The sequence below is a fragment of the Plasmodium vivax genome, chromosome 8 (assembly GCF_000002415.2).
Source record: "Plasmodium vivax chromosome 8, whole genome shotgun sequence".
Classification (NCBI taxonomy): Eukaryota; Apicomplexa; class Aconoidasida; order Haemosporida; family Plasmodiidae; genus Plasmodium; species Plasmodium vivax.
In genome coordinates, this window is record NC_009913.1 from 1,367,591 (window position 1) to 1,381,834 (window position 14,244).

The 14,244-nt window shown below is 53.5% G+C and overlaps 3 protein-coding genes across 3 annotated transcripts, besides 9 other annotated features; 2 read left to right on the forward strand and 1 right to left on the reverse strand.

Annotated features, from left to right (window-relative positions):
• Window positions 1-156: 156 nt before the first annotated feature.
• Window positions 157-194: a microsatellite.
• A 1,254-nt stretch (window positions 195-1,448) lies between these two features.
• Window positions 1,449-1,471: a microsatellite.
• Window positions 1,472-1,861: 390 nt separating this feature from the next.
• Window positions 1,862-1,884: a microsatellite.
• A 3,464-nt stretch (window positions 1,885-5,348) lies between these two features.
• Window positions 5,349-5,373: a microsatellite.
• Window positions 5,374-6,341: 968 nt separating this feature from the next.
• Window positions 6,342-6,368: a microsatellite.
• Window positions 6,369-6,570: 202 nt separating this feature from the next.
• PVX_119575 (serine/threonine protein kinase 6, putative) lies at window positions 6,571-7,932 on the forward strand (the record flags this gene model as incomplete). The annotated part of the gene is made up of 3 exons (XM_001613062.1): window positions 6,571-7,284; window positions 7,454-7,537; window positions 7,855-7,932. 3 exons carry the CDS (start codon window positions 6,571-6,573, stop codon window positions 7,930-7,932), a joined length of 876 nt encoding a protein of 291 aa, XP_001613112.1.
• Window positions 7,933-8,693: 761 nt separating this feature from the next.
• On the forward strand, window positions 8,694-9,729 carry PVX_119570 (hypothetical protein, conserved; the record flags this gene model as incomplete). Its single annotated transcript, XM_001613061.1, has 5 exons — window positions 8,694-8,849; window positions 9,012-9,091; window positions 9,233-9,365; window positions 9,461-9,544; window positions 9,656-9,729. The coding sequence occupies exons 1-5, from the start codon at window positions 8,705-8,707 to the stop codon at window positions 9,727-9,729; spliced, it is 516 nt and encodes a 171-aa protein (XP_001613111.1). The 5' UTR covers window positions 8,694-8,704.
• Window positions 9,436-9,469: a microsatellite.
• A 221-nt stretch (window positions 9,730-9,950) lies between the features above and the next one.
• Window positions 9,951-10,032: a microsatellite.
• An 85-nt stretch (window positions 10,033-10,117) lies between these two features.
• On the reverse strand, window positions 10,118-12,937 carry PVX_119565 (dual-specificity protein phosphatase, putative; the record flags this gene model as incomplete). The annotated part of the gene is made up of 6 exons (XM_001613060.1): window positions 10,118-10,162; window positions 10,331-10,408; window positions 10,611-10,706; window positions 10,867-10,942; window positions 11,060-11,178; window positions 11,681-12,937. 6 exons carry the CDS (start codon window positions 12,935-12,937, stop codon window positions 10,118-10,120), a joined length of 1,671 nt encoding a protein of 556 aa, XP_001613110.1.
• Window positions 12,938-13,534: 597 nt separating this feature from the next.
• Window positions 13,535-13,594: a microsatellite.
• An 83-nt stretch (window positions 13,595-13,677) lies between these two features.
• Window positions 13,678-13,702: a microsatellite.
• Window positions 13,703-14,244: the final 542 nt, after the last annotated feature.

Genomic DNA, 14,244 nt, shown 5'->3' on the forward strand with positions numbered 1-14,244 from the left:
AACAAACGAGCGAACTAACTAACTAACGAACGAACGAACGAACGAACGAACGATCGAACGGAGGGCAAATCCGAAGGGACAAGCCACAACGGTTGGTAGATAAGAAGCGAAACAGAAATGAAGCAAACGTGAGTAGGAAAGGGAAAGAAAAAAAAAAAAAAAAAAAAATTACTAGTCTTCAAAATGGAAGAAACAAAACATAGGGTGGTCCGCGAAGGGGGAAGTTACCGATTGGGTTAGAAAAAAAAAAAAAACGCTTACATGTATATATAACCGCTCGTACGTACCCATGTACGCGTGGCTACTCTTGCATGCGCGAGTGCCCCTCCGCATGCACGTCGGCGCGGGCGAACTGCGGGAAGAACTGACCTTGGCCAGGTACGCATGGCTGCGGCCCCTATCAGAGGGAAGGAAGCAGCGTCGATTGGGTTGAGTCCTAACGCAGTGGTAGGTAACCGCGTGTGCCCATGTACGCGCGGTGATGAACGACTGACGAGATGCCTGTGCGAGGACACCTACACAGGAAGGTTCCCACACGATAGTAAAGCTAAAAAAAAAAAAGAGGTCCACCTGGGGGAGGTACTACAGTGAACGGCTGCTACGCATGGCGGTCCTCAGGTGGAAATGCTCCCCACTTTAGTGTGAATTTCCCCGGGGAAACCCCCCAGTGAGTTATTCCGCAGAAGGGGCGGGGCCAGTTTCCCGTTCGCCTTACACTGGTGTAGAAGCAGATGGGGTCGTTGTGGTGGTCGTCTCTCCCAGTTTGGCCATCTGGATGGGCAGCGTGCGTCCAAAGGGGGGAACAAAGAATGGTGATTTTACCACGTGGTGATCAAAGCAGCCACTCGAAAGTGCTCACCTTTAGGGTAATAATGCACAACGGCGTTTAGCCCTAACACTAATTAGGATTTAAAAAAAAGACCCAGTCATGTAGACCAAAGGGTAATGTACCTCAAAGGGAACCATCTCGGGGGAGCCCTCATCAGGCAGCCCTGATCAAGCAGCCTATATGGGGGGGAGTTTTCCCCTTTCCCCTCCCCGTGTGTGCAAATGTATAAGCCTTTAATAGCTCGTAAAGGACAAACGTGCATGTGTGGCCCCTCCTGGGAAAGCCGCTCCCCTCTTTCAACTACCCTCAGTGGTGGTTCCGATTGGCGAGACAGAACGTGGGGTGATAAAGGGAGGTGCCAACGAAGTGGTAGGTGCTGCAGTCCAATTGGAAAGGCCTACTTGGGTATGCCAAGCCCATTTGCCTAGCCAAGTGGACCATCGAAGGAGGGGAAAAGAAAAACCATTCAGGAGAACGGCCCCACGTTGGAAAAAAAAAAAAAAAAGGGAACTCACTGAAGGTGGTGACTTCTAAAAAGGTGATACCCTCTGGGGGGGTAGACCTACCCACAGAAGATGGGTAGCCACTTCGCATTTGGAACTTTCAAATGGAGCAACAGGAGAAGAGGGGGGTGGTGGGTTATAACTCAGGGCAGGCTATCACGGACACCCCCACAGGTATTACATCAAAAGGGTGAAGCTCTTTCTGAGGTGTTCTCCCCCCTTGAGTCGGCTTCGCTCGGCTTCCTCGGCTTCAATCAGCTTCACCCCATCGGTGGGTGGAAGAATACCATGCCGTGTGTGGCGCTCCTCGCTCGAGAGGGGTAGATACGCTGCCGACGATGCGTTAGGGTAAACATCCCTAGGGATTCACTTTTTTTTTATGCCATTCTTTCTGCGATTCTTTGTGCCATTCTTTCTGCCATCTTTGCCGCCTTTCCTGCGCGTGAGCTGAAGCTTCCCTTCCCATGCCCTCTTTAGACATACACACACAAAAAAAAGGGCCACGCAGGGGGGCAGCGCGACGCGCGTGGAGTTAGCGCTGTTCGTAGCGTGCGCGGGAAATCGTAAAAGCGAAAAAGAAAAAAAAAAAAAAAAAAAAAAAAAGGGGGGAGAAGGCATATCACTGCTTAGCAGCGGCAATACTGTATGTGCAAAGCGCAGGGGTGAAAAAAAAAAAAAAAAAAAAAAAAAAAATCCACTTGGGAAAAATGAGCGAATAGGGGCACCCCCGGAAGATGGCCAGCAAGTGGGACCTCCGAACGGGGAGCGGCGACTTGGAAGCGATGATATGTGAGCGGAGATACTTAAGAGGTGATATGTAAGCGGCGATATGTAAGTGGTGATTTGCAAAGAGCCAATTGCACACTGCGCCCGCGAGGGGAAGACAGTTCAATTGAGGGGCGCAACTCGCGAACGCGGAAAGGCGTCCAACGGGAGGCAGTACGCACCCGGTTGAAGCCACCCCCACGTATGGCCTAGCAGGGTAAAATGAAACGATCACTCACCCTATGGTGAGGGGCTAGCAGTTGGGAAGGCTCTGCGAAAGGGATTTTTTTTTTTTTTTTTTTCGCTTCCCTCCGTTTGCATCCTCACCCCGGTGAATCCACTCCCACAGCCAGGCGTAGTCAAGTGCGATGGGGAGTGGACGCACAACCGGCACGCACGCACTCACACCACTGCTACGCACACTGCTACACCCACCCTGCTAATGTAGAAAGGCCCCCCCAAAAGGAGCGCGCAAAACTGCTTGTCTCTCCAACCGAGTCACCCCCACCAAAACGTTACCAAAATATGAATACGCAGAGACCGAAGAACGACCATGTGAGGATAAAGACCAAGAGCTACCCCGATGAGGATGCAACTAACAGGAGGAGCAGGAACGATGAGCGGCCAAGCCAGCCGGAGCAGCCACGCCAAACGGAGCGGCCAAGCCAAACGGGGCAGCCACCCCTCGAAAGGAGAGTAAACTCTGCACACGCGCTTATACATCCTTCGAGAGCCGCTGGCGGGAGCAACCCTCAGAGTCAAAAGGCAGATGCCACAACGAAGAGAGCCAACCTCATTAGCGTGCAGAGACCACCACCCAGTAGCTTCTCCAAAACAGAAAGGGAAAAGCCAAACGTCAATCGTGGCACCATTCGGAGGGGAGACTATCCCTCTCAGGGGAATAACACCACTCATATACGTGGTGCAAACCTGTGTGATGAAAAATTCCGGGCGGAAAATCGCCTGAACTGTTCAGGTAGAAAAACGGACCCACCGTCAACCATTCGTACGCAGTTGACGCAGAAGAGGGATGTCCTCGTGAGGCCGAGGAACAACAACAGCTGGGACTCGGCCTGCAAGAGGAAAGCCGATCGGGAGGACGCATTGGAAAATAAAAAAAAGAAGCCAACTCATTCGCATGATAGGGGTGGCAACGCGGCGGAGCACCTGCGTAGAAGCGGCACTAACGATGGGGGAGAGGTCGCTCAGGCTGCCCACACGGCTGACGCTGCCCATTCTGGGAGCATCTTGCCGAGGGGAGGACTCGGTAGAGCAGACCTCGGAATGAGGCCCAGTGGTGACGGGCATGCGAAAATGAACCGATTTGCAAAAGGAGGGACACCCGAACGAACAAGCCACGCAACAGAAGAGAGGCCAGGCGAGTCGCTTGCCTGCACCCCAAGTGATGACCCAGAAGAGGAGTCTCAAAAAGGAGGAAGCAGGAGAGACCCCCCCTGGGGGGTGCCCATGAAGCCCAGGCAGCACCTCTCATGTGGTTCCTACGTCGAAGGGGCAAACGACGATGGGAACACCACCGATGGGGCAATCCCACAGGGTGGTCCCCCAGACAGTGAAGAGCTGCATGAAACTACAAAATGGAGAGAACAACGGGGGGGGGAGGAGAGAAACGTAAGAGAGAGGCAAGCAAATCAAAGGGAGGCCCCCCTACATAGGGGCACACCCATCAGCGAGATAAGAGAGGGGGACGCGAAGGGGAAAGGAGCCATCCCTGGAGAGGATACCTTTTCCCTTCGGAAGGGAAGCATGGGTGGTGAGCGGGCAGATGAGGAGAGGACCGATGAGGGGAGGGCGAATAGGGAGAAGACCAATGAGGTAGCTGCGCAGATGGCCAGCAGATGGAATCCCCAGTTTGCCAATCGATACAGCCGCGGCGACACAGACAAAGCCCCCCCCGCAAGTGGACCCCCCCGAGGAGGAAGCAAAAGAGGCCTCAATGCCACCCACCTGTTTGCAGAAATTAAAAGTGCCTATGAGGAGAGACTATCCGACGATCTGCAGACAAACCGTCTCGTGAGCAAACCCCCCGAGGAGGCTGAAAGGAGGAATGAGGCATCCCATGTGTTGCAGCGGAGGAGGAACACAGGTTTGGAAGCAGAACGTATGCTCCACTCTAATGAGAAGGCAAGCGTGGTTAAGCAAAGCGATGCTACCCAAGAAGGCAACGACCCTGCTGGGGGGGAACCTCTTATTGGGCCCCCCCCTTCATCACAGAGGGAGGAGGCCCCCCCGCCCAACAGACGCTTCGCCGCGCACACGCTCTCCTCAAACAGTAAAAATATAAAAACGATCAAGGGGAACTTCAAACAAGGGCAGACAAAGGGAACCCCAGCTAGCCAAAAGGTTAGTACCATCCCCAGGAGAGCAGCCACACAATTTATAAAAACGAAAAACAAAGGGGTTGAAGCATACGAAGGTGAAAGAAAAAATGTCATTTTGGCACCCGGTCATCAGAGGGGCAAAGACAGCACGGGGGGGACCTTCACGAGAGGCGTCAGCAGAAGGGTAGACGGAGCGGATGCACCAGGGGGGGCAAACAGGACGGGCGCACCCGGTGGAGTGGAGACCACTTGCGGCAACGTGGCTTCCCCGTATGGCCACTTGGCTGCCCGATCAGCTTTGCCGAAAAAGGAAAAAGACAAGTCAGATAGAATCCCCGAAGTGAAAAAAAGCTATGAGCAGTTCAGGGCAAGCAGAGGGGTGGCGGGGGCCTTTGGAATGGGGAGGATGGGCGGTCCCCCGGGGGGACTCCAAAGGGGAGCGAGGGGTAAGGACGTGGGAAAGGGAGACCCCGGCGAGGGGGCGACTAACCCCAGCGAGGAGGCGACTAACCCCAGCGAGGAGGCGACTAACCCCAGCGAGGAGGCGACTAACCCCATGGGCGAGATGACTACCCCCATCGAGGAGACGACCAACCCTAATGAGCAGACGACCAACACAGCGGAGGGGCCGCCTCCCCCTCCCCTGCTGCTTAACACAAATGTGATCGTGGGCGACGGGGAGAGGATCAAGCGGCACAACGGGGTCGGAGACAGTAAAGGTACCCACAGTCATCACCACGGGCATAGCCGCAATGAAGTGCCGCCTCTAAAATTCCAAGCAAAGGCCACCGACGTTGGGGTAAAGAGGCACCCGCGCGAGCAACACAAAGGCAGCAGCAACAGCGGATCATCGAGAACGGGCAGAGCGTTGTTAAGCAGTACCAGTAGCGGGTCAGCTAGAACGGCCAGAGCGCTGCTAAGCAGCACCAGTAGCAGCTCCTTTGGGGGCCCCCGAATGTGTGCAGGCGAAAGGGGGAAGAAGATCATGCCGCAGCTGCACACGAAGAGTAGCAGGACCCTCCGAGGGAAGGACGAAGACGCGAGGGGAACCACCAGTCGGAACAAAGAAAGTCACAGTGGAAGCGGCAGTAGGAGCGGTTGCAACAACGCCCGCTATAACAGCCCAGTGTGGATGGGCAAGCCGGCGGAAAAGGCCACTGGCAGGAAGAGACCGCTGGTGCCCGCCCCCAAATGCAGCGAGAACGCTCGTGGGCAGGGCGGAAACGAAGCAGATGCAGCAAACACGGGTTCTGGTCCTACCATGGAGTCCAGGAGGAAGGCAGAGGCGAAACAGAGGAGTGCAGAGGCGAAACAGAGGAGTGCAGAGGCGAAACAGAGGAGTGCAGAGGCGAAACAGAGTAATGCAGAGGCGAAACAGAGTAATGCAGAGGCGAAACAGAGTAATGCAGAGGCGAAACAGAGGAAGGATGAACCCCTCAGGGGCGACCTCACCCACTTGGGCAGCTCAAAAAAAGACACCAAGAAGAGCCATCGAAACTACAAAGACCCTATAAGTGAAGAAATGGAAAGACACAAGAGGGAACAGAAGAAAAAAAAAAATGTAAAAAGCAATTCCATTCCGCCTAGGAATTTGAACAAGGGGAGAAGGAGTGGCAATTCGAGCAACCTCTTTTTGGGTGGAAAGCTAAACTGCGATGGGGAGGGAGAAGAGGGCGAGGAGGGCCAGGGGACGAACCAGGGGGGAAATAGGGCCTCCACCTTTAGGAAGCGCAGCGAGAGCTACGACGGGAGGGGAGGCGCTTCCGGTGCAGTTGGATGCAGCCGTGGTGTAGTTGATCGCAGTGGTGAGGCGGATGAACGTGGGGGCGGCGGCTCTTTCGCGAAGGAGGCGCCGAGCGATAACTCGCCCAGGCAGGAGTCGTGCAGCTCGGCCAGCCAACGGGAGAGGAAGGAAATCTCCTACTTTGAGTGGCTAGCCAGGGAGAAGAGGAAGAAGGAGGAGGCCATGGGCACAGGAGAGGCAGCAGCTTCAGGCGATGCAAACGTGGCAAACGCGGCAAACGCGGCAAACGCCGTAAACGCGCCAGACGCAGAGGCTTCCCCCTGCGAGGGTGGCGGGGAGGGCGAGCAGAACCCACTGAGCGACGCGCTGCAAGACGAGCACTACCACGTGATGCTGCAACCGCTGAGCGCATTCAACCTAAAGCAAAACGAAAGGAGTTACGAGCAAGAAGATTTTGTAGTGGACAAGAACCCCATAGGCAATGGAAGAACGGGACTTGTTTTTAAGGCCATCATAAAAAAAGAAAACGAGCATGTAGCTTTGAAGGTAATGGCGAAGGACACCATCGTTTCGCTCAACATCGAGAGGCAAGTCCTGAAGGAGATAATCATCCAGGCGAGTTTAAAGCATAAAAACATTTTGCAGTTAATAGCCTACTTTGAAGATAGAACCCGTTTGTTTTTGATTCTGGAGCTAGCCAATGGAGGATCTATAAGAAATAAAATGAAGGCAGATGCACACTCACTGCCAGAAGAACAAGTAGCCTTGTATGTTTACCAAATTGCAGATGCATTGGCATACCTACATAAATTTAATATAATTCATAGGGACTTGAAGCCAGATAATATCCTATTGCACCACTCGGAGGAGCACAAGGGGCAGCAAATATATAAATACGGGATGGTTAAAATTGCGGATTTTGGTTTTTCTTGCCAACTGAAAAACAAGAGACAGAAGAGGAGCACCTTCTGTGGGACGGTCGACTACATGCCTCCGGAAATCATCAACCAGATTCCCTACGACTGCAACGTGGACCTCTGGTGCCTCGGCATCGTCATCTTCGAGCTGCTCGTCGGCTTCCCCCCCTTCACGGACGACACGCAGGTGGGGGGAGCGGTATAGTGGTGTAGCGGCGTCGTTTCAGCTTCGTTACGGCTTCGTTGTAGCTTCCTTTCAGCTTCGCTTCTCCCTCATGGCAACGCGAGGGAGGCGCTGGCGGTGCCGCCGTGTGTGCACCCCCCATAAAATTCCCCCCCCCGTTAACCACCCGCAGGAGCGCATTTTCAGCCAAATCAAGGAGCTGAACTTCCACTTCCCCAAGGCAATTTCGTTGCAGGCAAGGGACCTCATTCTGAAGGTGAGGCGTCCGCTTGGTGTGGCATTCACTTGGTGTGGCGCCGTCTAGTGTGGCGTTCATTTGGTGTGGCGCCGTCTAGTGTGGCGTTCATTTGGTGTGGCGCCGTCTAGTGTGGCGTTCATTTAGTGTGTTTTCTCCCCCCTGCTTTGCTTTCTCTGCTGTGTTTTTTCTTCCTTGTTTTCCCCTGTTCCCCCTCTCCTCTGTGGCTTCAGCTTAGCGGCGTCTGCCCATACACAGGGGGAATAGTGGGCCCCCGAGCACCCACTCACGCATACCCCTCTTCGCTTCCCCATTTCGCTTCCCCCTTTCACCGCCAGCTATGCAGTAGAACGGCGGACGAGCGCATCTCAGCCGAAGAGGTGAAGACCCACCCCTGGGTGAAGCAGTTCCTCTAGGGGAGCTTACGCCATCCCAATCGCCATCTCCATCCCTGTTGTTCTTCTTGTTTGGAGCGCCCCGCGGGGAGAAGTCCACCCGGCGCAGTGACCACGCTAAGAAGCGGAAGAAAAAACACCTACGTGGGGATGTGCGTCACACTTGAGGAACACACACAAACGCGCGCACACGAAGAGAATTGTAGATTGCCACGGGTGCCTATCCCCATAGGATTCCAAAAGGACAGCTCGCTGCCCCCCAATGGCACTGTTGAACGAGTTCCCAGCTTTGTTTCGTCCCCACCACTTAGCGCATATTTTTTTTTTTTTTTTTTTTTTGTACATACACGAAATTTGCCTTGCACAAGGGTTTTTACATTTTTGAAGATAAAGAGGTGTTTTGCCTCTTTGCTTTTTCCTTTGCTTTTTCCTTTGCTTTTTCCTTTGCTTTTTCCTTTGCTTTTTCCTTTGCTTTTTCCTTTGCTTTTTCCTTTGCTTTTATCTTTTTGCTTTTCCTTTTTCTTTTTCTTTTTCTTTTCCTTTTCCTTTTCCATTTCCCCTTTGCTTTTTTTTTTTTTTTTTTTTTTTTCTGTGTATTGGCTAGCTAGCCACACACTTCCCTTTCGAACTAGCCACAACATGATTAGCCTTCCTTTGCAGCTTCGTCAATTTATCAATTTTTTTGTCGCGCGTTTGGTGGTAGCGGTAGGAGGTTGTCTCATCTGATCTGATCTGTCCTTTTCGTATCCGTTTTTTTTTATCTTTTTTTTTTTCTTTTTTTTGTGCCTCGCCAATGAAGCCGCTGCACCTGCTCGTGCTGCTCATTTTGCCCCTTGGGAGTAGCGGCGGTGGTGACAGCGGGGGGGTGGTGCTCCCCCGCGACTTTGAGAAAGACATGAGCGAACTGGACTTGAGCGGCCTGGAGGGAGACATCGAAGGTGGGCGCCCCCTGCGTAAAAGCATTTTTCGTGAAGGGGCCTATGAGGAGAGCTGTCCCTTTGGGGGGGTCACTCGAACGGAAAAAGAAGCATTCATGAGAGGACCCCTCTAACGAAGCGATCCCTATGTGGCCGCCTTCCCACCACGTGGTCCCCCCGCAGGCATCGATGAAGTAGCTCACAGGGATTACTACCAATACGTGACGCAGCTGTACGTCTATGTGCGTGTGGACGGGAAATACGTAAGCGTCGCTAGTGAGCAGGGGTGCGGCACGTCTGTGGCATGTCCGTGGTGACTGCCAGATCAGTCACTACTACCCCCTACATCAGCACTGCTTGCACAGTTTACACTTCTTCCCCCCCTCACACCGCTCCCCCCCCAGAGGACCTTCCGAAATCACCCGCAGCTGATCCGCCTCGGGGAGAAGTACATGACTCTCCTGCAAAACGCAATGATTAACGTCCAGCTGAGGAGAACGGGAATTGGGATCTTCACCTGCTTCTACCAGGACAAAGGTGGCTTCGCCGAGCGGCACAAGTTGGTGCAATTAGACATGCATAGCTGCATGGGTAGTCACTTGCGGAACCGCTGCTTCCTCTCCCCCCCGCAGCCATCACGGAAAACCTAGTTACGTACTTCCTAATGCAGAAGGAGGTGGACTTCTTGGAAGTTGGCTTCGATAGGCGCTTCCCAGGTGGGCACTCTCTCTCCTTCGTTCCCCAATCGGGGGGGGGGTAACCCACGCGTAGCTCCACCTGTAGGTATGCCCACCACACACCTTCTCCCCTTCCCTTGCGCGGCGCAGAGGGGAGATCCGCGCCCATTGTTGACGTGGACGGGAGGGTAACACCGCAGGGGCACCCCCACGAGGAGTTATAGGCACTGAAGAGCTGCGACGAAGATGAAGGGTTCTCCCCTCAGGAACTGCCAGGAGAATCGTGCGGGAAGTAAAGCCAGCCCGGCTGCACACAGGCATAATGAGATTAAACGGAACTAACCCCAATGGGGTACCCCTCCCCTTTTGACTTTTTTTTTTTTTTTTTTTTTTTCTCTTTTGCATAACGCTAATGTGTGTTCTATTAGAGGGAGAACCCCCCCAAGTGAGTCCTCCAAAAAGAAAAAAAAAAAAAAAAATTACTATACATGTTATTAATCAAACAGGTGGGGATCCCTCCCTCGGTCAGCTGCCTACACAGTCATGCCTCTTCAAGTGGGCACATCGGCCGCCTACACAGTCATGCCTCTTCAGTGGGCACATCGGTTGCCCTCAGTCGGGGTTAATCTTCATGCGGTCGACGTTGGACGCGTTTATCTAAACGGGAGGGGGGCAGCAGAAGCACATGCATTGTTTTGCGAAGAGGGGGAGATCATTCCTCTTCTTTTTCTTCCTCTTCTTTTACTACACCGGGGTGGAGTTAGGTGGGCCTCCCCCACCCCTCGAACGCGCAGGCACAGAGCCGCTCTCACGCTGCAGACGAACCATGAAGGCAGGAGTTTGTAAGTAGCCACACGAGCAGCAGATCCCCGTCCAGGACCACTTGCCTAGTTTTGCGCTGCACTGGGGGGGGAGCGGTGGAGTGAATACGCGGCGGGACTGCAGATGGAGTGACTGCTAATGGAGTGACTGCAGATGGAGTGACTGCTAATGGAGTGACTGCAGATGGAGTGACTGGCCGGACGGCCACCTCAGTCGGCGGACCACACCACGTGCGACTAGTGGAACCGCTCCCCACCGCGGAGAAGCGGCGCGCCTGAATTACACTTCTGTTTGGACACGTCAAGACGCCCTTCATTTTCTGCTCCGTGAGGAGCCACTCCTTCTTCTCGATGAAGATGCTTGTGCATGAGTGGCCGTACTGCGGAGGGGGTGGCGGTGCAAAGTGTAGACGTGGGGGGAAGGCAACAGGTGTGATGAGGACGACCACCGGGGGTGGTGCCCCCCAACCGCTCAACAGTGAGAGCACCTGGGGAGGGAGACGGCATCACCCCCCCTCTTGCCGCTTCTCCGAGGGTCACCTTCTTCTTTATCTTGAATTTGTCCAGCTGGTGCTGAATGACGTCGTTGTCGTTGAAGAGGGTAAACCTGCAGAGCCTGCGAAGGGGCAGCGGTGATTTAGCGGTGCAGTGGCGACTCACACAAACACACCCGTCGTGCAACCGGCAAACGTGGTAAACGCGCCAACCGCTCACCAACCGCTCACCGCCTTACTTGCATCTAAACTTGTACGTCGCGTCCGGCTCATTTTTAAGGTTCAGGCACTTCAGCCGCTCCAGGGCACCCCGGTCGCGCGTTATCTCTTCATAGGCGCGGTGGTATTCGCTGCGTCCCTTTGGGGGGGAAGGAGAACAGGGGGCGCCCAAGATGTGTAACAGACGAGTAAGAGGTGTTGTGTGGGAGACGTTGTGTGGTTAACTCTGTGTGTGAGACGCATACGCGACGTTGTGTGGTTAACTCTGTGTAGGCGATGCTACATCCGCGGCAACGTGCAGGACACGTCACTCAAGTTAAGGCGGGCCAATCAACTACCGCTCGTTAGGAGGTCGGAGCAGGGCCACCCTCATCCCTATCGCCGAAGCGTTGTTGCGAAGGAGCGCGGGTGGGGAGGGGAAAAAATGAAAAAAAAAAAATCAAAAAAGGGGGAGGGGCAGCTAAGCTATGGTGCAAACGTGGGCACGCGAATGGGAACAAGCATAGGCACACATGTGCACATGCATGCGCGTGCATTTCTTCCACTCAGACCCTCGCCGCTACCGCTACGCTACCGCCACCGCTACTGCCGCCGCAGCCCGGGGAGTCTCTCCCCCCCTATTCATCTCCTCTCAAGGTTACATCTAAGGTGTAGTTCATCCGCTCGTAGAGCAGCAGCTGCCTGTAGAAGCCTTCGTTTGGGTGGGCGAACGGGTAGCGGTCCTTTAGAATGGCAAAGTTCTGGGCAATACCCTTTCCATTCTTCTTCGAAATGTAGGAGAGGATAATAGAAGAGCAGCGTGAAATCCCCGCCATGCAATGCACCAGCACATTCTTGTCGCTCCTAATCACGTCATCGATGAAGGCATGTGCCTGGTCTACATGCTTCAGGATATTCTCATCAAAAGTATCTAGGATATCCAAATACATGTGTTTCATTTGGTAAATATTACTAGACGGCACGTTTTTATTCTTTCCATCCCTCAGGATTTGGTTCAATTCGCACACCGTCTGAGTGGTTCGCTGCGTTGGCAGTCCCTTCAGGGGGGTCATCTCGGGGGGGTCACCCGGAGAAGTAACAGAGGGGTCACCAGGAGAAATAGCAGAGGGGACAGGGGGCACCCCCCCATCATGTTGGCTAGCCACGTTTAAATGTTCGGCACTTCTGGAGACCCCCTCCTTCGCACCATTTCCACTACTATTACTACTGCCATACCTGTGAGTGGTCCTGTCCGGCACAGTTTGCTCGTCTGCCAAGCTGCTGCTTCTCCGTCTCGCTCGGCTCTCCTCTCCCCCGCTGCTCTGCGACGCGTCTACCACGTCACCTTGGTACTTCCCCACCTCCTCGTCTGCCGATGCTGACGCTTCGCTCCCCACCACGGGGACGCAATTCACCTCCACGTCGTCCTTCAACTGCACCATCGCTTTTACGTAGTCATCGATGGTCTCCTTGGAAATTTTCTTCTTAACAATTTCGAGGGGGTAAATCACATAATCGTAGTGTGCATATGGTTTTGCAAAGAGGTCCCCCTCGCTGTGTTCCGTTGCACCATCTGAAGAGGTGTCTCCTCCCTCGGGGGGTTTCTCCCCTGCACTGCCGCTAGACGGGATCAATTTTGAGGCCAACTGGGACCCCTTTCCCGCTGCTAAACCGCCGTGGCATAGTGGCAAAGGGGAGTCCCTCCCCCCGGGGTCCCTCAAGAACTCCCCCTTGCAGCTTAGGAACTTATCTTTATAGAAAACCTTTCGGTTCTCCTTGGGGTCGTGGTGGCACCACTCGATGCTCATGCACCGGAAGCACGTCAGGACCCCCCCGATGTTTAAATTGATCAGGTGGTAAATGTCGTTTGCATTATACACGTTGCTGATGTAGATGTGGTCGAACACCTTCACGATCATTTTGGTGGGGGGCGAGGCGGCAGAAGCGAGGAGGCAGAAGCGAGGCGGTTGAGGCGAAGCGGCTGAAGCGAAGCGGCTGAGCGAGCTCTGTTCTGTTCCCCAGGGGGACTTCAAATATAAGGCTCACCTTCCACTTGCTGGAAAAGCCGCTCTTCTGTTTTGCCCCCTCGTGGGCTACGGCCGCTCTTGTGAGGATTACTCGATGAATGAATGTGTCAGCCGGTTGCTATTCTCTTCCGAGTGGTCTATACATAGGAGGGACGGGGGAGAAAAGAAATGATGTGTTGCGCGATGTGTTGCCTCCCCATTTGGCCGCTCCATCACAAAAGGGAGGAAGCATAAAGGGGTGAGCGCAGTCGCTGGGTTCACATTGGGACGCATCCCCAACGCGGAGTTCCCTTGACCCTCCTCCCATCACACACGTGGGTAACACGCATTAAAAAAAAAAAAAAAAAAATAGCTACCTAACTTGTCTCTCCCTCTGGTGCGACTTTTCACTCACCAAGGTTGACACACTGTCGCGAATTAAACACCGCGGTTATGGAGGACGGGGAAGTGCCACTCGCAGCTGTTTCTTCTCCTAAATCTGTGGCGCGCCGCTCTACGGGGAAAGCTCCTCTTCACAGCGGAGTGGTGTGACGTGTATCGACTTGGCTAACCTGTGCAAAATTACTTTTTGCGCAATGTTCCTACATCCCCACAGAAGGTACGTTTCCGTCCTTGGGGGATACCATCATGTGTTTAAGGATTTGGCGGGGTTATGCCGAAAGTTTGGCGAAGTTTTGGCGAAATTGTTGGCGAATTTTTTGATGAACACTTTTGTGTAGCTTTTTTGAAGTTTTTTTTTTTTTTCCTTTTTGACGTTTTTTTTCTCTTTTTGCCTGAACAGTTCATACATTTTTAGTGCCTTATTTTTTTTTTTTTTTTTTTTACAAGTGCCAACACGTTAACGCCATTTTGGAGTTTTTTTTTTTTTTTTTTGGGTTACTTTCCACAAATTGGAGGAATACCAATATAACACGCCGCATAAACATTCTTGCAACCTTGCTTGGCGCTTCCATCCATTTTGTGTTTTCCTCTCAGATGAGCAGTGCAAGCGCGAATTAGCTTGGCGCTGCATGATGATATGTCAAGTTGCGCGAAAGAGGAGGTATCCCAAACCAGCTCCTTTGCGTATGGCCGCATTCTTTAACGGCCCATTTGTGTGAGCATCTTCCAGCAGGCGGCGCGGCGCATGGGAGCCACGTATATGTTCCTCTTTCCCCTGCCGCGTTGAGGACTCCGTGGTAGTCGCGCCTCGTCGATTC